We start from the raw sequence: 27,886 nt of genomic DNA, 5'->3' as shown, positions 1-27,886 counted from the left end.
GAAGGATTTCGGCTACATATGCAGTCACTACGACGATCAACTGCGAAACGAGTACTGTAAGTGACGCGGGGCCGCTAGACCGCTGCCCCCGCGCAGAATAAACCGCGCGTTGACGCAGGTTTGCATCTCCGCCTCCGCGCGCGTGATTCTGCGACTCGCGCCTTCGCCTAATCGCCTAACTTATGTGATTTAGTCGGTCGATGTATTGTATTAATGTGCTGAATTGTTGAAAAAAAACCGACATCAAAAGTTCGTGGAATTACATCTATTTGCCAAGTTTTATTGAAATCGGTTACCAGAAACCGGGCCCGAAACTGGATCCGTCCCCTAGTTTGCTTCCCTTAGAGGTGGAATATTTTCCTCAAATAGGGATCGCTGCTGAGATACTCTCTTTCCAACAAAAAAAGAATCATCAAAATCACACAATCACGGTTCACAAATTCCGCCGGAGTTATCGCGTAACAAAAAATCTGGCGACCCTGCACAAGTAGTGAGGTGTAGCCATATGTTGAGACGAAGTCATATACCTATTGAATTGTTGTATTCTTACAATTGACTATAAAATATCCCAAAACAGGTCCAGCCAGTGCCGTTTTTCTGCGAACAAATGCTAATATTCCTCGTGTTTCTCGTCGTATCATGCGCGGTGTACTGGTGCTGGGTGCGCCGACGCAGCCGTTACGAACCCCCGCTGTTGCCGCAGTCCTGGCCGCTTATCGGACATGCGCCTTTGCGTACTATGGATAACACTCGTAAGTTATCTTATATATCACTGATTATTATTTAAAAAAAGTTTTTGTTTTAATTTATTATTTAAAATTTAGGTTTTTTTATATTAAGTGACGGGACGAACATGTCGTGCGCTTGATAGTAAACTATACGCCTGTCCATAATAGTTGTTGTGCCACTCAGAGCTTTAAATCGCAAAGATCTGACGGGCACTGTCACTGCGCCCGTCACCTTGAGACGTAAGTTGACAAGTCCCATGTGCCAGTAATTTCACCAGCACTCTTACCCTTCAAAACCGGAAAACAGTAATGCTGACATTACTGCTTGGCGGCAGAAATAGGTAAGGTGGCAGTACTTCACTGGACGAACTCTTTCACAAGGAGCCTACTGTACGAGTGTTATACTCATTTTCATAGTTTTATTGGTTTTCACAAATTTTCGTCCCTTATATACAATAAGTAGCCTATGTCTTTCTCCTAGCTCCTATCACTATGGATGTTTTGAATTCACACCGTAAAAAACAAAAACTTTAATCTACTATAAATACGTTGATATAAAATATCATCACATCGACAGTGGAAATCACTGAAGCGACAATTTGGATGAAATTAATACATTCGCCCGAGTACTATGCCGCCTTAATCATTTGTAAGTGATGTAAAACAACGTACTATTACGTCATTTAATTTCTTTTATTTCATCGAAAAACATAACGCTATTTGGACAAAATCTTAATAGTGATGTCATAGCTCTACAACCATTGAGTATATAACCAGAAATAGAGACGAAATAAGGACCATCCATCCCCGGCAGGCAAATGGGCCTTATATCGCTTTTATATATCAACTTCCGTTTGTGCTGAAATCACAAATTAGAAAGCTGAAATACGACAACACCGACAGCTGACCTGTGTACGTCTCCATATATCCCAAAAATATTCTGTATTTATTGAAATAAAGATAATATCTCTAACAATGGGGGGGCTGTTCCATTCGGTGATGTGGGAAAAACAGCAAAACATCTAATTAGCCGATGAAATGTGATTAGTTTGTTTTGTAATTTCAATTGTCGTCCATTATAGCAAAGCTCAAATTAAACTGGTCGCTTTGAAGTGACACAATTGACGACACTCGTCAATTGTTTCAAATTCGGGCTGGTCAATCAGTTGTCACCGTAATGATTTGGCAGAATAGTTTTCAAACAAATTAAATGACATTTTGTCTCTACTTCTGGTTATATATTCGATGTCTACTACATATCAAAATATTTAATCTATAGCGATACGCAGTATTGAAATTTCACAGTGTCAGTAAGCACTGCTCACGCATACCAATGATCTCTGACATACACGCGTAACGATGGCGGGTGATTTATAGACATCAACGTTTATTGACGTTAGTATCGTTATTTGTCACATTCATTAGCATATAGAAGAAACGCTTATAAATACAACTATCTACAGCGCATTAATCGACAAAAGCATGATGCTCGCGCGAGTGTAATAATAATAATAATAACAATATTTATTCAGTGAAAAATGTACATCATTACAATGCTAAGCTAAACAAAACATAAGTACAATAATAGGATGCTGAATGTCCTATAAGTGTATAAGTGTTAGGGTCGTATTCCAGAACTCTACTCAATGCTCTAGTCAGGACTTGAGTATGATTTAAAGAACTGAAAATCATACTCAAGTCCTTGCCATTAGAGTCGTATTTCCAGTGCTTGAAATCTCAAGCAAGGAAGTATGATTATATTCAAGTCTGCTCAAGTCCTGATTTGAGCATTGAGTAGAGTTCTGGAATACGACCCTAAGTGTGTTAAGTAATATACTTGAAATTATATATTGTTGAAATTAGTGTTTTTTCTGCGTCATTTGAACTGGATTTCACGTCTATCCGACTACTTTGCTGTTGGTTAACGTATGAGGTAGCTCTACACCAAAATTCGTCGAAATTGCTTCAGCAATGTAGGCGTCAGAAGATAACAGACAGACAATCACTATTTTTTCATTTATAATATTAGCTTACATGAATGTTAAGCTGTTTTACTTTTGAACCCTACGTCAAAATAGATAAAGCGCATATCGAGTTCTTATGTGTTCGCGATAGGAAATGTCATACATAGGAAATATCACGCTCTGTGTCAGTCAACCGTGACTATAGGATATCTATAAAGAGCAACAACTATAAGCGATTTAGAGTGGTTACATCTTAGAGGATGGAAAAAAATAAAAGAAAGGAGCTGCCCTAACTAGGGAATGAACGTGCATACCTAACAAAAATTGAACGAACAAATGGCGGATTTCTTTAGTGTCGTACCATAATCTATCGATAAGTCATTATCGACATGCAAACATTTAATTAAAGTAGATCAATATTCCATTTGGGAGTATTTTAGGTTATATGGGAATATCCGGGAATGGCACATGAAATTTTGAATTTATTGTTTTGCGTTTACAAATACTCAAATATTACGAAAGGTGAATTTGCAAAAAATTAATATTTGTAAATTTGAGAGTACCTATAAATATAAAAAAGAGAAAACTTTGAAATATAAATCCTATACATTTCCAACCTCAAGATTTATATTTTCATAGATAAATTTTTAAACAGATTCCAAATAGTGTAAGCTTTTTGTATTTATGAATTGGTATAGAATTAATATCAGTGACTGATTTAAGTGAATCTTTAATACTTCCATTTAATATTGGACTATAAATAAAGTAGTAATATTATCAAAAATAAACGTTCATTTGCTTAAAACATGGTATAACAGGAGATGTAACAAGAGACAGTGTTAGTATAAACATGTTTCGCATATATTAAATAGCATGCAAATGTCTGATTATACAATGTCAATTGACTACTATTGGCCGAGCGCCTTTGATTTGTACAGAAAAATCGACACTTCTCCGAAGTGAGACAAGTAGTCACGAGCGATTGCGAGTTGTGACAAGCTACGTCAAACGAGCTCTATACACGTTAGCGTTCGCCTTCACTCGGTCAGCTAGGCGAGTGACACCGAACGATGGCAAGGCAAAACAAGGCAAATAGGCTGTCTATACGTTGGCATTGGCCTTCACCCGGAAACGTTAGACCAACATGGTCTTTGTGTTGCTGGCTTTATAAAATAAGAATTTTTTTATTTTAGTTGGAGTTGTCAGTGGGAAAACTCGGAAACGAGTGGATAACTTTGTTTTCAGGAACTGAGAATGCCTAGTAAATGAGTCTTGTTTAATCTAAATTAAATACAAAATTATTTACCAATAAACCTAATGATAGAATTGCATTATCATGTAATTTAGTTACATTCAAAGTTATGTTAAAATGTGACTCTTCAAAATGAAGCGAATAAATGAAGATGGTCTTTGATTCAATGTTTATATTCGACACTATTATACGGCGGTATGATTTCCAACCTTTCCTTTTTCTTTTTTAATTTGTACGTAAACTTGAAATAGTAAAAACAATAATAGTAATAAAATAATAAAAATCTCGTATTGAATTATTTTAATAACAGAATGTCGATAATATGTACGCTTCCAAGAACAACACTATCTCAAAATAATCGTTAACAACAATCATCAAAATATACAAACAAACAGGCAATCTGAAGAAACCAAAGCAAAATTTGGCAAGATTTATAAATAAACTACTTAAATATATCTAATTACATGAGATATTTGGGTTTTTGTGTGATTTATAGACAGATAAATAACACGTGCCTGTACAATGTTACATTCGGTCGATCTTCGCTTTTTCAAATGCCACATCCCGTAATGCTGCAGCGACGAATTTTTATTAATACTTCACTTGTTCTCACTGTCAATATTTTTGTCCATTTTATTACAATACATGCGAATAATTCAATAAAACATTTGGAAAAACATTTGTTTTGACATTTGATGTACTTCCCTTTGACAACTGTATCATGTACCTCATGTACTGCGAAATGGACACGGTTGGCATTTAAGATGACGTTACGTATTATCGATTCCCGTGTTTGACACAGAACAATGTAATGCTATCTCTTTTGGCTTAAGACGGCACGCAAGAGTTAAACAAAGACAATAACATGTTTATGTTTTCAACGTCGAAATGCATCATATACATATAACGTCTGATTTATATATGTCAACATAACATGTCCTTTAGTTTCCTTAGTCTAGATGCAAACGCGCGACTGCATCGATACAACCGCGCGATTGTATCGATGTAATCGCCTTTATATCCCAAGTGTAGCGATGTAATCGCGCGTTAGTATCGATGCAGTCGTGCGTTTACATTGCTACTTAAAATCGCGCGCATGTGTAATTTTAATTTAACTTATTGGAAGACCAACGGCTATCTTACAGAGTAACAACTGAATTAATAATGGAGAGCCAATTGCAGGTCCTCACCGATAGACACTCATTAAGTAAATGAGCATTAAATTATAACTATATAACTAGTAACTGTTTTATATACATTTTCCCAACACTTAGTAATTGCCTACTCGCCAAAAAAAAGAAACTTCTAATAAGACGCTTCACCAATGCAACACTGGTGTTAGAAAGGTCAATATCAACCTGCTTGGAAAATTCATTGAAGTAACGGGTAAATTAATTGCCACTAAATGCATTTAGACTTGAAATAAATATAAGGCCTCTTAAAGGTTACTACTACTCCGTAAACGAATTTCTGGAATGCAAAAATAACTCGCAGATCGAATAAGCCGATTGACTTCTGTACAACTGACATATGTATCACCTAATCTGTGTTATGCAATGTTTAAAGTAATGTAATCATAATAGTAAAATCAAATGATAATTTAATATTGACATCTTAGACATGATATATCTTTAACGTGATAAGATAATAATAGATTTAAATGTAATATTCTGAACTAATGACTTCCATAATTTGTAATAGTTTGCTTAAGAATATTTGTCCGCCATTATTGGTAGATTTTTTGTGATACTTAGCACTATTATTTACTAAACATCATATTGTTACATTAAGAAGTCACACAAATAAACAAATTTCATTTCAACATAGACGATTAGCAACTGCATCTCTACTGCATCCGCTTTGTGTAACCGTTCTTAGATCCGAGAAATAGTTTAATTTCCTACATAAAGAACAATTTTAAAGAATTATTCTAACTAGTACTGCTCTATATATCTACTGAATCTTTTCAATACTCGTTGTTAATAAAATTATCTTTGAGATGTTCGCTTTTCTCATGCAGGTCTCTGGGAGCTAATGCAGCTGGTTTCCCACAGGTGCCTGGAGGCAGATGGTGCTGTCACCCTGCTGCTTGGGCCACAAACTGTGTATGGTAACTTTTTTTTGTGATATTAAGTAACGACACCTGGTGATAAGCAACACGTCTGTGACAGTTGCAGTGCCACTTAGAGCTTTGAACCGCAAAGGTCTGAGACACACTGTCTCTGCTCCCATCAACTTGAGACGTAAGTTGACAAAGTCCTAAGAGCCTGTGATGTCACGAATACCCTTACCCTTTAATAACTTGCGATAATTTCTTGCGTATTTCATTTTTTTAATAATTTATTTATTAGTTTCCAAATCATTTCAATATTACAACAAAAGTTAATTTTCTTAGTGTTCGATGTTACTCGTGGAGTAATGACACAAATAATTATACCGTTTATATTAAAAAATATAAAGCAACTTCAAAAGTTTATGGAATTACATCTATTTGCCAAGTTTTATTGAAAACGGTTATCGGAAAGTGGTTGAAATTCAATAAATCTGATTTATCCCCTAATTTGCTACCCATAGAGGCGGAATATTTTCTTCAAATTTAAATGGGACCAATACTGAGGTATTCTCATTGAGTAACTGCGTAACATACACACAAAAAAATATAGTGGAATTGAGGTCCTCCTTTTTTTAAGTCGGTTAAAAATACGTATAACATATAATGTCGATCTGTTACTTACACATTTACTCGTATTTGTTTTGATCACACGTGTCCCTCGATAGATAATTTTTATTTAAAAAAAAGGAACCGACTTCAGGCTTCGCTTATGTGTGCATACCTAGGAACTGAAACTGAAAGTTAACAATAGGTTACCGGAAAGTACGCGGAACCGGATTCATCCCCTAGTTCGCCACTCTTAGAGGTGAAATATTTTCATCCAATTTGGGACCACCACTGAGGTATCCTCTTTTCAACAAAAATCATCCAAATTGGTTCACAAATAACACATACACACAAGAAAATACAGTTAGTAGTAAATAAAGAATTGAGAACCTCCTCTCTTTTTTGAAGTCGGTTAAAAATAATTGAATATCATTGTAGTAAAACATCGTGGCATTCAATGAACTTAATATTAGATTTTCAAAGGTTAGAAAAGGCGTCCGTCACAATTTTTTATTACGTGGACTTTTTTAACTCTAGACTATATGTGTCACCGCATATTATACTTACTATTTTAGTCCTTACCGATCCCGAAATGTGCACCGCGGTGGCCAACACGTGTTTGGACAAGAGCGAGTTTTACCAATTCGGTAGGCGATGGGTGGGCGATGGCCTCGTTACTGCTGACGGTAAGGGACAAATTCATGTTTATTATGTTCACTCATCGAGTACATAACCAGAAATAGAGACGAAATGTCATTTAATTTGTTAGAAAACTATTCTGCCATATCATTATTGTGACAACCCCGCTCCGATTGGCTAGCCCTAGTTCGAAACAATTGACGGGTGTCGTCAACGGGTGTTGTCAACTGTTTCACTTTAACTCAACCAGTTAACTTGAGGTTTGCTATAATAGACGAAAATTGCAAAATTACATATTAAATATTTAATTACCGATGAAATGTGATTCCGTTTGTTTTTTTATTGGATGTTTTGCAGTTTTTCCCACACCACCGAATAGAACAGCACGGCATTGTTAGAGATATTATCTTTATTACAATAAATACAGAATATTTTTCGGAATATACGGAGACGTACACACAGGTCAGTAGTTGGTCTGTCTATATTTCAGTGCAAACGGGAGTTGATATTTACAAGAGCTGTATCGCTAATGTGTTACCAGGAATATATGGCCCTTATTTCGTCTCTATTTCTGGTTATGTACTCGATGTGTTCACTTGACTAAGCCCATTTTCTGAATCAAATTCAAATACATCTTTATTTCATAAGAATAAACTTGAAATCGTCACGTTGACACTACGGCTCATCCGTAAGGTACTAAAAAAGTTTAAGAATCTCTAGGAATTGTAAATAGACTATAATATTTAAAGTAAACGATAATTTTATGGGGTACTGTATACGTTTTCACAAAAAGATTTCGAAGCATATATTAATATTATCATTCCTATGTTTAAGTATTTTAATTGAAAGTCGTATTACAAAATTTAAGACTACGTGTTAGATAACTGCTTCCGTGGTCGAACGGTTACAATGCTGGACTGCCACGCAGAGCTCCCGGGTTCGATTCCCGGGCCGGGAGAAATATTTACGTGGCCTAAATTTATTTCTCTCGTGAGTTTGGGTGTAATTTGTGATTATCTATGTGTGTTTAAATGGCACCCGTGATACAGTGTTTCCCTAATAATAACGCACACACTAACAGCCCCGGGGCTGTTAGTGTGTGCGTTATTATTATTATTATTAGATAAAGATGTATGGAAAGACGACATAAGTCTAGATTCCACAAAATATGATACAAAGTGTATTCCATAGTATTATTTAAGTTAATTTGAAAAGAGCAATCCCTAGAGTAACTTGCTCGTTTTTCACGGGGAGGTCAGCGCAGTCACCGTACATTAGCTTAAAAAATGACGTTTTCAGCCGTAACATTTTACCTAAGGAATAATGATTATTTGAGGCGAATGGATCACCATGGCCCTTGTCATCCAAGAATGCAGAAGTTATATGATAATTTTTATTCGTTATAAAGTTCTTGTGTTTTGTGGCATTATAAGCATGTTTAAATTCAATTAAATATTAGACAACATTACATACGTTGCTCTGATCAAGTAGACCAAAGTAACAAGCCAAAGCACTTTTGTTGTTGAAATAGGAAACAACGACGGTACCACAAACACCCAGACTCGAGACAATATAGAAAAGTTAATTTCAACATTGCTCCGGTAGGGGATCGAACCCGGGACCTCAGAGATGGCGACACCATGAAAACCGGTGTGCAAGTCGCACCACGGAGAGACGGTTTTTTATAGAAAATAAATTCATAATTAAATTTGTGACTTTGTGAAGATGAATGTTACGGGTAACCACTTAGTTTTTTTTGTAATTCCCTTATTTATGTTTCGTTTATCATTATTTTTCAATGAAATAATTACTATTAACATATCGATTATCTGTTGTCACATTCATTTTTATCGCGACATTTCATTTATCGTCAGACGACTGTCGTTCTAGCTATTCCCATTGTGACGACAGTCTGTCGTCGTAAAACGACAGTAATTGTGTTGTACTATATGTGAATTTAATTTAAATATACAAGCCAAAACACTTTAAACTGCACGACTTTCTGTCGTCACAACAATGGAAATGCGTCCTAAAGGGCCCGAAACGTTAGTTTGCTTGAAAAAACAAATATACGCAATTTACCTCCGGAAAAATGGTTTCATTTCCTACATGTAACAAAATTATCCATCACCTATTAAACTTGAATTGTTGTAGTACCAACCTGGAAGTACCACCGCAAGCTCCTCAATCCTGCGTTCAGTCAACAAGTGTTGGATGGATTTCTTGGCGTCTTTAATAGTCAGGCCAGGAGGTTGGTAGCTGATCTAGAGGACATAGAGGAGGAGTTCGATCATTGGCCGCATCTGGCTCTTAATGGTTTGGAGACTATTTGTTGTAAGTACCTATCTATAGCTATTAGTTTATTTAGCCATTACTTAATTTTTACAAATGAGTTTAAAAAAATGGTCACCTATCAGAAGTCCGAAAGGACAAGTTCCAGAAGTAATGTTTGCTCGAATTTTCATAACCTCGAAAGTAATTTTGAGAGGAAAATGTTTTTTCTTTTAAGCCTAAGTTAACCTTTTTTTGCGTGGGGAAATCCTCCTAGGATACCTCTCCGCTGCAGGGGCAGCGAGAGGTTATGACTTCTACCAGCTAAAACCCCACGGTGGCCTTCTCGGGTGCTCTAGAGGGAAGGATCCGGGATCGACTTTGCGCGCCGGAACCCCCTCAGTACTTCCCTACCTCACGACGAAGCGGGCCACACCGCCCCGTCGTCCTCCTCGCGGCTGCCTAACTTACTAGCGAACGAAGCCCCCGCTCCGATCGCCCGCAGCCGCGAAGGTACGCCGCCGCCGAACGGGGTCGGCCCTCTCCCGGTCACGCCTTGCAACCTCCTTCTGAAGCATCACCGCTTCACAAAAGGAGACCACAGCCTCATGGGACTCTTGATCTGCCAACATAGCCGCTACTATGCCTGGCGGAGAGAGATCTCGCCCGATCCGGGCAATATGCTATGCGGGGCACTCCTCCAGCGTGTGCTGGGCGGAATCCTGATCCCTTTCACAGTGGTGGCACTGCGTCGTAGACTCGCGTCCGATCCGATTCAGATACTCACCGAAGCATCCGTGCGCGGAGAGTATCTGTGTCAGTCGGAACGTGGTGAGCACTTCCGCTGGCTCAACCAAACTTCAAGGGCGGGCAGGATCGCGCTGACGGCGCGCTGGCGCGAGATCCACGGCTGTTCCAGCCACTTCTCGAACGCCCGTCGGCGCTCCTGCCACCGTACTTCCGGCGGCGAAGCTTCCTCCGCCAGGCGGAGGTGCGCGTAAATACGCGCGTCCATCTCCGCCAGAAAGTCCAGCGGGAGAAACCGCGCCAGGACTGTCGCCGCGTCAAAGGATACGGTGCGGTATCCTTGTGCGATCCTTATGGCCATGCGGCACTGCACGCCATTGAGCATGGTTTGCAACGCCGGACGCCCGTCAGTCGGTGTGACCAGACGGGTGCCCCATACAGGGCCACGGATCGCACCCCCCACCTTAGAAACGGCGAACTCCCTCCGAAGGGCCCCCCAGGTTGGGCAGCAACCGGTGCAATGCACCCGCCACCCTATTGATCCGGGAACCAGGCACCGGAAGTGCTCCTCGAAATCCCAGCGACCGTCCAGGATGAGGCCCAAGTATTTTAAGTACTGCCCCACCTGGGCGCCGATGTTACCAACGCGGATCGAGAAGCTGGGTGGTTCCCTCCCTCGCGGGAGTTTGTGGAACCACAGCGTCTCAGTTTTCTGAGGCGCTACTCGCAAACCCAGCTCCTCGATTTTTTCGACGACGCGAGAAACCCCGAGCTCAGCGAGCCGGATGGTCCTCTCGAAGTCCTCCCCTCCGGCGAGCACCAGGTTGACATCAGCATAACACACTAGATGCCCGCCCGGGGGGAGTGCGACCCTCAAGACAGCATCGTATGCGAGGTTCCAAAGGAGTAAACCTAACTTAACCAAATCTTACCGAACCTAATCGTGTCTTTGCGATAAACGTCCAACATATCCTGAAAGAACAACGGTTTCGTTACAATTCGGTTTTCGGGGTAATGAAAAATTTGAACAAACGTTATTTCGGGCAAAATAAATTCGAGTTTGTGACAGGTTACCTAAAAAAATCCTTGATTTTAAAGAATGTGGTTCTTCGTGTCAAAAAAGAATATTACTTAAAAAAAGTATAAATCAAGCTCATCTTGTATATTGTCCTAAGTACCTCAGAAACAAGTGACAACCCTGAAAAAAAATGCGTAAGTTCTTCCAATTCTAAAGTCCATGAGATTCGCATTTGGGTTTTTCGTGAGCAGAATATGAGATCTCAATAATTATATAATAACTATATTTTCCAAATACGGCAGAATTTTTAGTAAATACATATAAAAACGAAAGTTTACAAATAATATAATAGAATGAATCATTGACCAATAACTCAAGAAGATTGCTAATCTCCATGCTACAGCAGGCTGATTTTAATTCAAGTCGGAATGGATCCGATCGGGTAGCCCATCCGAGTCTCGAAATCAGATGGGTTTCCGAGCGAGAAGATGAACCTGATTCCTAATATATCTTTCTAATTTGTGAGTTAAATCAACTATTGTTCCGATGTGAAATGTCAAAAGTTTCCGATTGGTCAGTTGTGCGTCTCGACTCGGAAGAGACACAGTTTCCGATCGGGAGAGGCAATCAAAATCAAGCTGATCGTAACTCTGAAAAAGATCAAAATTCCGTCTTATATCCGGATGGCGCTGACACATAGCCTGGAAGTGGCTTATATATGTAAATGACCGTGGATATCGATTAATTCCTCTGTAATATGAAATATAAGTAGTCAGTTTCTTCCTTGTAATATTATTCAAATATTGACCATGAGCCAGAATTATTTTCTGAACTTTGACTAATGTGCGCGTCTATAGATGGTATTTGTAATAACAAACTAATTATATATAAATGAACGCTTGCTAATAGATAGATGGCGCTAATCCTAAATAAAATAAAAAATAGCTGGCAGTATGTATAAAAATCAGTGCAATAAGCGTCGCCTATTTGATTTGTTTGTTATCACTGGAAATTAGAATAGTTTTGATAAATTGCAGCTTGTCAATGTGAAATAAATTAGTAACAAAAATAGCTATTTGGTACTCGTGGTACTATAATGTGGTGGAATACCCGATAACGCTATCGTGTGTCGTGATTAGCAGTATCTACTCTTGAGTTATAAAGTAAAAGTTCTTAAACGTACATCTTGAGATGCATTTTCGAACTATGTATGCCATTTTTGTTGTGGTTCTAATTTTAGTGTACGATAGGTTTTCACTTTATCCGGTTTTAATCGGATATTTTGAGTAAATTCTAATCTACTCAATTAAAAATATATATATATATGCTATAACTATGCACTTTTGCCACCGGGTGTGCAGCTTCAACGTTTTAAATAATTCAATCTACATATATACACTTGGAAAAAAAGACAATGCGTAATTTAATGCGAAATACTCTGTGCAACGTATAAAAATAATTCTCTGTTAATATTAAACCCGAAACTTCTTAATACGGCTGAACATTAAACTTACAACTGTTTTGCTTTCATTCCCGTTTTCAGTAACGTCACTGGGAATGGAAGTGAATACACATGAGGACAAACGCCTTAACAAACAATTTTTCCACGCTCTCGAAGAGATGTTTCACATAATAATGGAGCGAGTGACAAAGGTATGGTTATACAACGACCGTGTGTACAGCTGGACAAGACTAAAGAAAAGGGAAGATAAGTTATTGGAAGTTCTGCACAATATGTCTAACAAGGTAACGTAAGTTATTACAGATAAAGATTTATTTGTTTCTCCCAATAGCTTACAAATATTTTTTTTACCAATTTTCATCAGCAAAGCATGAAATATTTTTTTTCATTCGAATTTTAATTTTGGTGTTATCGTGTTTATTTAAAAAAATAAAAATAAAATCTTTCACAGATTCTGCAAAAACGAAAACAGGAGCTAAAAGATAACAACAACATCTTAAATCAAATAGACCTTCTAGGTGGGAAATTCAAGCCGTTCTTAGACTTACTACTGGAACTAGCTGAAGAGAAGTCTGTCTTCACTGACCAGGAAATCAGAGAACATGTTGATACTATGATCGTGGCTGGACATGATACTAGTGCTAATACTTTGATGTATACTTTGGTATTGCTTGGATCACACTCTAAAGTACAGGAAAATGTTTATCAGGAGTACGTATGTCTACATTTTATTTTGTTTCCATTTACGATCTGTCCTTGAAGCATTAACAGATCCAAGTATAAAATGTATTTTGGAATAAAGGATTCTGTGACGCTTTATCTTCTTCACTCATTACCGAGGATCGGCTTAGGCGGAGTATGTTTATTTTAAGGAAGTAATACACACATAGAGTGAATAATACCTTCCTCTGCAAATTGTTGTGGTTTGTTCATATTTTTCATATGCAAATAGACATGTAGTGTTTAGGGATCAAGCACATTTTTGCTAATTACTGAAAATCAGAATTTTTGATTATTTCTTTATCACCATTGACTTTATTTTTATTTATTTCATTTTCAAATTCAAATTATAAAATTGACCAACATAAAATTTACACTTTTGACGTGTGTATTTGCCACTGTAGTGTATTTAGAAGAAAAATGTAGGAAACTTATTTTGAATTGTTCGTCAGCGGTTCCGGTAGTAATCGAGGCATAAGGCACTTCCAATGTTTTTTTCTTCCGTAGTTAAGGGTATTGGTTACCATCAGGCTCACAACTCGGTCGTCATCGCGTAACTTGATAATAATAAAAATTTACCAAAGATACCAACATGCTATACTCCGGATTGTAGAGCTCAATTTATTTCACGATTTAACAAGTATTCATATAGTAAAAATTACATTAATACACAAACGACATTATGATATGTTCCCATAGAGATTAACAAAATAGGTAGATATCTTATTTAACTTCATATTTGTTAACAGAATACTGGAAGTACTGGGTCCAGATAGAGACGTAGAGAAGCAAGATCTCTCGCGATTGGTTTACACGGAGGCTGTTATTAAGGAGAGTCTTCGTCTTTATCCCATCTTTCCCGTCGTTACACGGACCTTGGATAAGGACATTAAGCTGAGTAAGTAATTTTTAAGAATTTTATTTTGATTATCACTTGATTATGTTTATGAGAACCCTAAAAGTAATTATTAATATAAAGATCTAGCATAAAGAAAAAGTCCTTCGATCTGACAGGACGACAACCAGCGTCTGTATGCCAATCTAGGGCAACCTGCCAGGTACCTTGTATTCGATCTTTGTATTAATAATTATAACAAACTGTGTAGTAGAGTAATTTCACAAAAACTAAATAGATATATCAATACCATTTAGGTGTCGGCAGAATGTCAGCGCTACAAACTTGTAAAGTTGGCAGCATTGCGCTGAGCCGAAACCTTTTCAATACATTGTTTGTTGTAACCTTCCTTTTCTTGTTATATGTAATGTTGCGATGTAATATGCTGAATTAATGCTTTAACTATCTATCGTAAACGCTAATCCGTTTTTTTTTGATAGAAGATCTTTTATCAGACGCCATTTCATTCAGCCATTTTATAAACAAAGCAATTTAGTCAATACCGGAAAACAAAATTCTCAAATATATTTTCTCATTTTAGTAATTATTACTTTTTTTTAGTACTTACAAAAGGTTAAAGAAAAATTTTCTATCTATAATTTTAAAGACATTTTTGTACTATAAAAATCTTAAAAAACAAAGGCTCCAAACATTAAGCGGCAACTTTTTAGAAAATAATCACAAACTGTCATTTGTAAATTTCATTTGACATCTTTACCGTAATTTCTTGTCTGAACAAAAAGTTTACAAATCACTACTTCTTTGATCATAGTTTTACTAATTCTAAAAGAAAAACGAAATAAATCGAGTCGAAACGAATCATGCTTATCTTACCTATCTACAGTGATACTGTCAATGTCATTTCCCCATCTCACTACTATAAAGTTACGACTAAAAACTTCTTAATAAGATCATACAATTCATCACATTAACGACAGCCATATAAGGAACACAAAGGTAAGTAAAAAGGATTGGCGAGAACAAAAAAACGAATGTAATGTTCATAACCAATATTGAGACGCTCGTCATTTATAATACTACTCGTAAAGAACTTATTTCTTGTACCGATGACACGAACATTGATGTCATAAGTCAATACTAGTGACATCATTCCAGGGTTCAAAAGTAAATGGACCTTGTATAAGCGTGTTCGAAGGTGAAGGGGAAACAACTGACGATCGAGCTTTACAAGGATGTTACAATACCATAAATAAATATAAAAAGTAAACAACTTTTTTGCAATCTGATTTAATTATCCACGCGTCTTGTACAGTACTGGCTTCTAGGATACTGACATTATCTATAATGAGAACTTACGTACATCATACGACAAATTTCAGTGTGAAGTGTATTGTATATAAGATTATTGAAATGACATGACATGGTTATTGAATTCTTACAAGGCTTTCCTAGTATCATAAAAGATTACTATTTTGGTGGTTAGAGCTCCGCTAAATGTGCCGGTGTATGTAGTTTTACGGAAAACTGATTAACCACGAACCTCAACATTAGTTTTTAGGTCATGTCTGTTGAATATCCTAGAGTATATTATTATTATTATTTTTATGACTCTAATGGACGAACAAATCTTGCGCTTGGTGGTAAGCGACACGTCTGTTCATAACAGTTGAAGTGCTACTCAGAGTTTTAAATCGAAAATATCTGAGGGTCACTACAACAGCGCTCGTCACCCTGAAACATAAGTTGACAAGCCCCATGTGCCTGTAATTTCACCGGCACCCTTCAAAACCAAAACACTCACATTACTGCTTCGCGGCAGAAACAGGTAAGGTGGCAAACTTCCCTGGACGAACACTTTCACAACGAGATCCACTGCTACTAATATAAAAAATAAGATCAAGACCGTGTCAATGTCCGCTAAAAAAATACCACTTATAAAATACAATGCCAAAAAAAGTCAGTATAAAGATCTATAGGTAATAAAAACACATAAAAGAATTTCGACGACTCGGTAACTGGACCCGTGGCTCAAGTCTTTGTATTCATAATTATAACAAAACCAGTGAAGTTATTTCACAAAAAATCTCAATAAAAACACAATATATTTCATAAGATATAAAAATAATTTTAAGTTGGTGCAGGTAAAACATTCAGCCGTCAACAAACAAAACAAAAAACAAGCGACGATAAACAAATGTCTTTTGCTACTGCGTGGTTTTTAGCATTCTAAAGCAATGTTTGTAAAAACTTGTATGAATATACTTAAGGTCCTTTACCTCCCACCGACAGATATATACTTCGATATAAGTAATAACCTTTGAACTCAAGTAAAATGAACGCATCAAGTTTTACAGGTCAGGTCGTTGAACACGTCACGGTCTACCACTTGCGGTGTTCCATGACAGCAATGTGAAACTTGTTGTAATTGTTGTAATTGCAAAGATCAAGAACTCCAGATTATACAGCACTATCGATTACGAATTGAATCCGAGAAGAGAAAGAGTGTCGTCAATTAGCTATCGGTGTCGTGAAATGTTCAATAGTGTGCCAGACCTACACCAATTGCCTGGTCTCAAACTAGGAAATTCCCTGTACTACGAGTAACAGAGCAACGGAATTCACTCTTGGGCACTTCCTAAAACACCCAGAGCAGAACCAATTTAGAAGAGTTCATTTTTCCAAAATTGGTCTTACCGGGAATCGAACTCGGGACCTCCGCATCCAGCGCTTACAGTGCAAACCGTTAGGCCACCGAGGTCGACAAAATTTATATAATTATAATTTGATTCGAAAAAGCTTTTTTGTGACTGCCGCTGGGGTGTTGTAATTTTCTATACCAATAGTTATGTATTCACTTTAAAATCGGGGTACAGATATAGGGAATAATTTACCTTTAGAATGAAAGAGCCTAATCCAAAAAGTTAACAAAATGAGTGTATAGGCGTAAAATGAGTTTAAAACACATTTTTCATAAGGTGGTTAACCATTTAATAAACGCGAGCCTCCGTGCTATCTATAAAATAATGTAGTGGTTCCCTTGTAATTGAGGGTCGAAAATTCGATTTCCATTGCTGACGTTTCTTACGAAAATAGAGTATCAGGTTTTATCTTGGTGGTATATATTTTACCATTATGCGTTCAAAACTTGAAAATAAAAGTAGCATATTTAATCGGTTACTAAAAACAAATAAGTTGGTAATAATTGATTTTTGTTTTACTAAGGGTTAACAGACCCTTACTAGACATTAAAGCTCTTTCATAATAATGTTAGAAATTCCACTCTCGCGGCGGTATGTAAACGCCGCATTTAAAAGTTAATACTATCTCAAAGGGCTTTGGTTGATTCCGCATAACGGTGAAAGAGTTGAATCAATCACGTTGGAAAAGTGACGAATTAGCAATTGAGCCGTTCTCCGAATATCATCTATTCTTTTTTTGATTTTTACAAGTACCATTTTACTACTTAGAGACCTTTGTTTCACAATTAAAATGATTTAATCTTGATAAGGTGATAAACATCTTATTAAGCTGATGAATATTAAAGAAAGTTAATTTTTCTTAAGTCAAATGTCAACAAAAAATCTCAGTAAAAAAGTGACCAATAAGGTAAAGTTTTTGTAAATCATTTTTTCAAAAACTAATCAAAATTAATATTTTTTTATTTTTAAATGTCAAAATAATCAAATGCTATCGGGTTATAAAGCTGAATGTTTCTTCACAATTTTACAGAAGTATTAAGGTTATTATATATATATGTATAAGGTAATCTTTAGTTTTTCAAGAGTACCTAATAAATGAATGGGAAAATGTCACAACTGCAAATCATATTTAGGAATTCTCAAAATAGTTGTGATTTTGTGTTGGGTCACCTTTATTCACCTTTATTAAAGGTGCGAATTATGCACTGTCAACTTGGAGTTATTAGTTGCAGTGTACGTACAATTTCGCCTGACCTCGGTGTCATTTAAGGTGACTCAAGATAAAATATGATAATTATTACCCACGTCAACTTACAACCAGTAAAAAGTTTATCAGATTTAACATGTCTGTAACATTTGTATAAGCAGAGTTTTTATTTTCAAGACGAACGAAATAAATGACTCATTTATCTGTGTTATATACAGTGTTATTGATTTGTTTTTTCTTTTGTGAAATAATTTCATTATTTTTGTTATAATTATTAAATACAAATATCGAACACAATCGATCGACATCGATTTTTTTTTCAAAAATTCAATGCAAACATCTATAACAGACACAAACAGAATACATTTGTCGACTTAGTAATTCGAACTGTAGCTTTGTTCGTAAAGCAATGAGTACGGAATCCCGTGGTTGCACGTTCGAGTCGAGTCGAAGGGTTTTTCTTTGTGTTCGATTCTTGTATTCAATAAGTATAGATAATATAGGTTATATAAAAATTGACATTAACGAAATTTATTACTTGCTTTGTTTTGTTTTTATTTATGCCCGGCCAAACTAATGACATTGAAACGTACTAGAGGTATGGAAATGAAACTATTTTTTCCGTATCTAAATGTCGTACATTTGTTTTTCAAACAAACCAACAAATAAATTTAAAATTGTTCTTGGGTTCATTAAAAATAAAGTATTTAAATTAATAATTTTAGTAACTATAGTTCAGCATAGAGTGGTTGGGACATAATTGGTTAATGACTTTAAACTTTAAGACTGAGAGCAGATATATGGTAAGATTGTTTCATTTAGTTAAGTACCTACACAAATGGACTATAGTCATGCTTTTTATAGTCAGGGGCGTAGCGTGGGGGGTGCAGAGGGGGCTACGGCCCCATGCGGCACAGAAATAATGACGAGCCCTAATGAGTCAAAATTATTCTTTTGTCCTCCAAATTAGAAAATAAATTCCACTATTTGAAAAAACGATATCCTTAATTCTGCTAATATTCTTAAAATGACTGATCATCGTAATTCCATTGAGACTCGACTGACATTATAATTGCAGTTATCATATGGCAGTTATGATAATGTTATTTTGATAGAATCTAGTTGCAATGGCAGTTGAGTCGAGTGTGAGCAAAATTTTGTTTTTATTATTTTTTTTTGTTCATAGCATGTATACATATTTATTAATCTTTCAAAATAATAATATAGTATTGCATGGTTTTTGTTTGAAATTTAGGAATTGTCTTTTTGTATAAGTTGTATTTTGTTTCTTGTAAGGTGTTATTTGTTAAATGTTGCCCTCTCTGTGTGTTTTTGCTGTGCCCAACAGGGTCCCAAAGCTCTAATGTAAGCGTGTCCACCTGCGACATTGTAACCTTTTGGAAATGCAATAAAGTATTGAGTATTGAGTCTGAATGGAGTGTCAGTGGAATGGCAGTGATGGCACTCTTTCATTTAATCACTAACAATCGATATTGCCTTGCTAAAACTACCATAGAAATTACTATGCATATCGTAATTTTTATCTCGATTAATGAGTAATTTAGTTTTCAAATTATATGTAATGTTAATACAATTTGCAGTAACTCGATGGCTAGCCACTGACAAGTAAGTTACTCTTAACTTTTATATATTTATAATTGCGTACGAGTTTTTGTCACGAAGCGTGCGATAAACTCTCTCCATATAAATGGGCCTTAACACAAAAGCACAATCGAGCCGGGCCTGTCTGGACGAACTACTTATTGTAATCGTGAAAATAAGGAAGACAACAAATTTGACCCTGGCCTTGAATTTGGCCCTGGACGGCAGAAATCAACGCCACTGGCTTTAGTCATCATATCAGCCGGAAGACGTCCACTGCCGAACATAGGCCTCCCCCAAAGATTTCCAGACTAGCCGATCGGACGCGACGTGCATTTATCGGTTACCCGCCGCCCTTACCATTACCATTAGGTCATCCATCCATCTAGTAGGGGGCTGTCCCACTGAACGCCTTACGGTTCGTGATCTCCATTCGTGAAACTTTCTGCCGCAACGGCCGTCAGTTCGGCGAGCTATGTGTCCTGCCCACTGTTACTTGTGCTTGCTAATCCTTTGAGCTATGTCGGTGAGTTTCGTTCCTCTAAGGATCTCCTCATTTGTGACTCGATCACGTAGAGAAATGCCGAGCATTGCTCGCTCCATTCGTAGAGTGACTTGGTTTTTTATGGGGTCTATAGTGAGTGACATACATAATACTTTTTCATTTGATTGCTTAATCATTACAATAAAAAATTAAGAAAAGTCCAATCAACAATTAATTATACAGAAACATGCCTTTACATAAATTGCATTCCATTTCATAAAAATATCATTAGTTATCATAAAAACATAATAAACTCGATTATTAATATTATAAATCAAAAATAAACGAGGTTCAATTTAATAAATAATGATAGTGTTACGAAATAGGAAGATATTAAGGAAACAATAAAACTAAAGGTGATTGTTGATTACGTCGAATTATAATCATTATAATGGATTGAATTAATCACCTCGTGTTATCCAGTAGTTAAAGGCTAATTAAGTGTAATATTACCAGGAAAAAAAACAAATCGACAAAAGCAAAAAAAAATCTGCATAAAAAATACAGTAACCTTTTTCGTTATGGCATTGACAACTACAAAAGACACTGCTACTGCCATCGTTCTTGGTCACTTTCCATAACACTATGGACCAATGCTCCATGGTGTTATGGACCACTACCAATGGTGATAAGACTGAGGATGGCGAAAGTTAAAATAACATCTAATTTACCAATTGAAGTTATTTGCTTCCTTCTTAAACCGTTTATGGCCGGTAACAGTGTTTACCGTAAAATGAAATATCAGAATATAAATAGTACGGGGTACACCGTTTCGCTACATTGATTTGAAAAAACCAATTACGGGCTTTACAGTGCGATTTCCAAGTGCTTTATGTGTTGTTGCCGCCTACTGCTTTTCATAAAGAAGTATCAACAGCGTACTGACAAAATTCAATGAAATATAAACATTGCATATTTTTATATTTCATTGAAATTTATTTTTCCGGAAGCCTGCTAAATCCCCAGCGTTTCAACAGTGTTATTGATTTGATTTTTCTTTTGTGAAATAACTACACTAGTTTCTTGTAATTCATAAATACAAATATCGAACATAAAAAAATCGATTTTTCTTCAAAAATTAAATGCAAACATCTATAACAGACACAAACAGAAGAAATTTGTCGACTTAGTAACTCGACGCGTGATGCGAATGAAGCTTCATTCTTGATACATGTCTTTTAATTTTGTAGAATATTACTTATTTGACAGCAATTGTTTCGGACGGACGTCTGACGGAGAATGAGAGTAGACCCTCAGGTTCGAATCGAGTCGAAGGGTTTTTCTTTGTGTTCGATTCTCGTATTTAATAATTATAGGTAATACAGGTTGTATAAAAATTGACATTAACAAAATTTATTACTTATTTTGTTTCGTTTCTCACTATGCCCGGCCAAACTATAGGCATTGAAACGTACGGAAGGTATGGAAATGAAACTATTTTTTCCGTATTTAAATAGCGTACATTTGTTTTTCAAACAAACCAACAAATAAATTTAAAATTGTTCTTTGGTAAATTAAAAATAAAGCGTTTAAATTAACAATTTTAGTAATATAGTCCAGCATAGAGTGGTTGCATTAATAATAGACATAACTGGTTAATGACTTTAGATAGTATCCAAAATACTTTATACTTTGTAACACTTTATTATTGTAGATGAATATGCCATAGGCAGGCGAAAAACATGCTGCGTCACGACACTCGACTCTGCGCCAGTGTGAGTTGAGCCTTAATGTAGTGATTTGGTATTGATTTTTAATATAATGAAAAGTTCATTTAATTTACAGACAGGTAGGGTATAATAAAAGAATATAAGTTTAAATACTAGACATTCAAACCAGGATTAAACCAAGATGAAATTATATGAATAATATTGGATCCCCGCGGCCATTGGGTGACCAAGATGCTGGTAGAGTCTTCCCTTTGTATAATAATAAACATTTTGTAATAAAAATAATGAAAATAAAAGCTAAATGCGGTTTTGTCTCTATATTGGGGGAGTATCGTGATAAGAGCTCATTTCATCTTTTTAACCGACTTCAAAAAAGGAGTATGTTCTCAATTAGACTGTAGGTATGTTTTTAATATATAATATATACCCACTGCTATTACAACGGTGTTGTAACTCAAAATATATGAAATTCGGGACTATATATCGCACTACTATTACAATAGTATTGTAACTCAAAAAATGTGAACTTCAAGGTTATACCATTTCTAAATGTAAAATTTGTTTTTCTACATGTCAATAAAATTGTCATTAGAATATTGTAAGAAACCATTAAAATACTTAACCCGAAGAGACAAACGTTTTGTGAGCTAGTTCAGAACAAAACAGTCCTTACTCAAAAATATGAAATTATTTTTCACTTACTTTCAAATATACTATTTGGCAAGTAGGAAATTGTTCAGATGTCTAATAAATTTTAACCTTTATATAAATTATAATAATCGTTCACGGGAACTGAGTAATTGTATTTTTCAGCTATATTGAATAAATTAATTTTGTGTTAATACACTATTGTATTAGCAGTGCGATATCATCTCTGAACTTAAAATTTGATTCACTACACGTCAATAAAACCGTCGTCGTTACAATATTGTAAAAAACACTTGAAAGACAACTATTTAACTCAAAATGAGACAAACTTTATGTCAGCTAGTACTGGCCAAAACAATCCTTACTTAAAAATATGAAATTAATTTTTCTCTTTTAATTAATTTACATATATTTATGACGTCGAAAATAGATTAGATGTCTGTAATATACTTTAACCTTTGTATAAATTTTACGGGAAGTGAGTATTTCGTTTTTCATCGAATCTGAAAAATACACTTTTTGAGTTAATACACTATTGTATCAACAGTGCGATATGTTACGCGATAATTCAGTGAACCGATCATTTGTGAACTGATTCTGATGATTCTTTTTTGTTCGAAAGAGGGTACCTACCTCAGTTGTGGTCCCATTTAAATTTCAAGAAAATATTCCACCTCTAAGGGTGTCAAACTAGGGGATGAATCCGGTTTAGTGCACTTTCCGGTAACCGATTTCAATGAAACTTGGCAAAAAGGTGTAATTCCACGAACTTCTGTACTGAGATTATATTGATTTATACATATTTTATGCAGCGTTGTCAGTAAGTGACAGTGGTTTAAAATTAAATGGTTGTCATTAACATTTCATAAACTTAACAAGCGGAAGCCCTAAAGATTGGTGCCTGTTCTTTTCAGTAAAATGTGTGTTGCGAATAACAATAGAGTTGAAAATATGATGATAAGTTTACCTTCAATACAGACATTATGATTATGTTTTTTAACTTTTGTTCACAGGAAACTATACCTTATTTTCCGGGAATCTCTGTTTCATTATGGTATATGGCCTACATCGTCACTCCGTATGGGGCCACGATGCAGCACTGTTTCGACCGGAACGATGGCTGGATGGTAGTCTACCAGATAGTGCCAACGCCTTTGCTGGTTTCAGTATCGGCAGGAGGGGATGTATTGGTGAGTAGATGATAAAAAAATTAAGTTGAATATATCATATCTATTTCTTTATTTAGACAACTAAACGCCGATAAGGTAGACTTCTGGATTTATATAAAACAAGAATTTGACGCATCTTCCGAAATAATTGACGCGAAAACTAAAAATTAATTGTTGTATGTCAATCTGAAAGAAAATGAATAAAGGCGAATGTGATTAACACGAAGGCGATGGCAATAGAAGTAATAGAATTTGTGTAGCTGGCTGGGTAGTCTGTGATAAGAGATAGTTAGTGTGAAGATGATATTGAACGGAAAGTAATAGTCGAAATCAGGTAAATAAAGCTCTGTAAATGCAATGTTATTCATTTTGTATAAAAAACATTTTACAAAATTGAACCAACTTCTGCGTCCCGATTTTATCGTCTCATGCAACGAAACGATCCCCTCATGAACTGCATCGATCAGGACAAATAAAATTTTGATCAGTTTTATTAATTTTTATGGACAACTCACTCTTGACCAAAAATGGACAATGCCAAAATTGTTTTCACAAAAAAAGACTTGATGGTTACTAAGACAGTTTCCTTGTATCTTCTATGGTTTCGGATTTTCCCACACTGTCCCGTTTAAATAAAAACTGTGTTTTAAGTTGATGTCGTTGGAATGTTGCAAATTCTACGTTTAAAAAAAAACAAGTTGAAATCACTTTATTTTTTTTTATTAATAATTTTGGCTTGGATACATGTCCTTTGAGCCATGTCTTCGTTTAATTATGTTTCTGTAAATATGGCCGCCCCAAAGAGGATAGGCTTTTTGAGGCGGCGTGCTTGGATTGACTCAAGATTCCTTAGAACGGGCCGATACGGGTATTTTAGTTCGAGATTCGTATAATTTCGCGTTTTAATCTTCGATTAAGGCACACTAGGACTATCCTATTCCACTTTAAACTAGATTTCACAAAATAATTGAAAGTCAAAATAAAAACAACACTTCCCTCCGAAAGGTCCAGAGCGAATCAATCACTTTATAATAAATTATGGTGATGTCACGCAAAAATTATGTATATCATTTTTGAATGCGGCAATTTAAAATATGCCTGAATATAATAGTACCATTTGTTGCCAATAGATGGCTTTGGGATCGAGTTAAAACACGCTATTTTTTTGTTCACATAGAATTTATAAAACTCATGACTCGAATTACGTAAAGTAGGTGCTAATGGGAAAAGCTTGCCAATTTATGTAATATGAGCTCGTCTCATTACATTTTTCGATAATGGCTACTTGTAAATCCTTAGGGTACCATTCGTATTGATTTAAAATAGTGGTGTTCATGTAAAAAAAATATCGATATTTTTCCGATGTGATATATCGAAATGTTGTATCGATATTTTGCGATATATCGGTGCAAAACATTAGTATTTTCAATATATCGTAATAATTCTAAAAGATCAAAGGAAATTTTACAGAGTAAATAGTAAAACTACCAGTTTTGACACAATAATCAAATGTATTTCTTATTCTTGGATTCTTATTGGCTAGCCGCACACATACCATTATTATTGACATTTTGTTTAGCAGTAGAAGTTCCTTGTGAAAGTGTTCGTTCAGGGTAGTACTGCCACCTTACCTATTTCTGCCGCCAAGCAGTAATGTCAGCATTATTGTGTTCCGGTTTTGAAGGGTAAGGGTGCTGGTGAAATTACAGGCCTATGGGACTCGTCAACCTATGTCTCAGGATGACGAGTGCAGTGGTACTGCCCCTTAGATCACTTTAAAGCCCTGAGTGGCACTGTAACTGTTATGGACAGGCGTGTAGCTTACCATCAGGCGCACGACTTGTTCGTCTCGTCACTTGACGTTATAAAAAAATTGACAATTCAAGTTTATGTATGTTCCCAACACAACAATATCGCCCGCACACAAGCAATATTATTGTCAAAATTATTGTGTGTGTGCGGCTAGCCAATGAGAATATAACCACTACGTTATACTGACCGATGACCAGTGAATCAGCGTTCGAAGTGCGTTTCGTTTCTGCAAGGACATTTTTGAATTGTGTACTTTCAACTTTGTACGATTTTTCATGTATCGGATAGAATATATCGATACCGAATGATACAATAGTATCGGATTGATTCGGTACATCGAGGACATTTATTGAATATCGACATATATCGAGCACTCCTAATCCAAAACTGTCATCTACCTTTCATTGTCACCCAGCTCACTCTCAACCTACAATGTTACTCAGCTGGGCACAGCCACGGTCTTCGACTATACCAAAAAGTTGTGTCTTAACGTTACATTAGTACATAGAATATTGTTGGTCATAACATTTTTGGTTCTCGTATAAAATGTAAGCGTCTTATCAGAAAAGTTATCCGGCAAGTCATTTATTTTTTCGAGTATTTTTTGCAATGTTCTTTGCTGCATACAGCAATGCTCATAAGAGATAATAAGTACGTATTATGAGTTTAAATTAACCGCAATGTGTGTAATTTAGGGATTCTACAGAATACCTAGTCGCTGTATACAATACTAGACTTCTTTAGGCAACGTATACATCGATCGTATGAATAACGACAAGTTGAAGGAAATTTCTCAATATAAAAATTAAAACCTACTCGACTGAGTGTGTTCACACGGTAAAAACATTCAATACCCAATATCTAAGACCCAACTCAACTGTGCAACGCGTGTCCGTGTGATGCTGGTCCATATTAAACCTATTATTGTATGCTTTAATAATAGGTATACAATGAAGATTTTATAGCTGCTGCTAGAGTAGCAATCGAAACGTCACCAGTTATGCCATTTGATTTGGGTCTGCAGGGGAGATTGAAGATATTTGTGAATGACCATCGTGCCGTACAGAATAAAACACTTCTAACAAATCCAAGAATATAAGCAGAGAGCAGGGATTTCAGTACACGTGGTTGAAGAATGCAATTTTTTTCTGCGAAAAGACGATTCATCTCCCAATATAACCATAAGATCTCCAAAAGTTCTATCGAAAAAAAATTTACCGAAGTAATAGATACCATAATATATAGATTCAATCTATTTAATAGTGTTCTGTGTGTTATTTTGAATCAATTAGTATATGTCTTGATAATTCATTATCAAGGTTTTAATGTTTCGAATTCTACGTTTAAAAAAAAACAAGTTGAAATCACTTCATAATAATTTACGGTGATGTCATGCAAAATCTGCCGTCCGCTAGCTAAAACGCGGCGAAGTGACAAAATATTTTTTTGAGTTATCATAAAAAACCATAACCCAGTTTTAGAATATTGAAATGGTTTAATGATATTACAGCTATGCATCATTAGAGTAAGTTCCGATAAGTAATTTTGTAATCTTTTCCTATTTACAACGGATATTTAACATTTTGTCATTTACATATACAGACATATTATCCATTTTTGAACGTGTTAATTTAAAATTTTACCCAATTAAGCTGAATATTTATTATACCATTTGTTGCCAGTAGATGGCATTAGGATCGAGTTAAAACACGCTATCGTTTTGTTCACATATAATGTATTAAGTTCGAAATTCGAATTTATAATTATGACGTAAAAGTGTTCTCACCTTACGTTGAGCTTACTATTCCATTATAAGGAATTTTTATAATGGTTACTCCAAGTCCTTTGGATGCCATTTGCATTTACCTAAAATAACCATCCACCCTCATTATCACCCAATTCTGGCTAGTGAAACATAAACCTGACGAAGCGCGGCAAATGAAAAATAATCTTAACCTGGTAATATTGTGTATAGTAGCAATTATAGTTTTGATACTTTTAAATTTTTTTTGAGATGGTAATCCTAGAAATAAATATATATCCTCACACATGTAAACCAAACGCCGATGCCACGTTTATCAAAGTATCAAAGTTTACCAGAAACAAGGTGAGCAAGGCTGTGTACTGAACACCGAAGTCACGTTTGACGATAATAATAGGGGTTAAAGTATGAAATTGCCGATTTGTACTGAAAATCTAAATTGTTTATTTTTTAAATT

The 27,886-nt window shown here is 35.7% G+C and overlaps 1 protein-coding gene across 2 annotated transcripts; it reads left to right on the top strand.

The window, feature by feature from the left end:
* Positions 1–582: 582 nt before the first annotated feature.
* On the top strand, positions 583–23,884 carry LOC113232499 (cytochrome P450 4C1-like). 2 transcript variants are annotated; one of them, XM_026467249.1, is made up of 8 exons: positions 583–752; positions 5,965–6,054; positions 7,179–7,289; positions 9,397–9,576; positions 12,822–13,024; positions 13,192–13,451; positions 14,210–14,358; positions 23,700–23,884. In XM_026467249.1, the coding sequence occupies exons 1-8, from the start codon at positions 608–610 to the stop codon at positions 23,882–23,884; spliced, it is 1,323 nt and encodes a 440-aa protein (XP_026323034.1). In that variant the 5' UTR covers positions 583–607. The 2 variants fall into 2 exon arrangements, with proteins under 2 accessions (XP_026323034.1, XP_026323035.1); XM_026467250.1 differs by having other exon boundaries at positions 654–752; positions 5,965–6,049.
* Positions 23,885–27,886: the final 4,002 nt, after the last annotated feature.

This window comes from Hyposmocoma kahamanoa, unplaced genomic scaffold (genome assembly GCF_003589595.1).
Source record: "Hyposmocoma kahamanoa isolate Upper Pololo Valley unplaced genomic scaffold, ASM358959v1 76, whole genome shotgun sequence".
Lineage (NCBI taxonomy): Eukaryota > Metazoa > Arthropoda > Insecta > Lepidoptera > Cosmopterigidae > Hyposmocoma > Hyposmocoma kahamanoa.
Note: the sequence above shows the minus strand (reverse complement) of the source record. Positions and strands in the feature narration are given on the sequence as shown.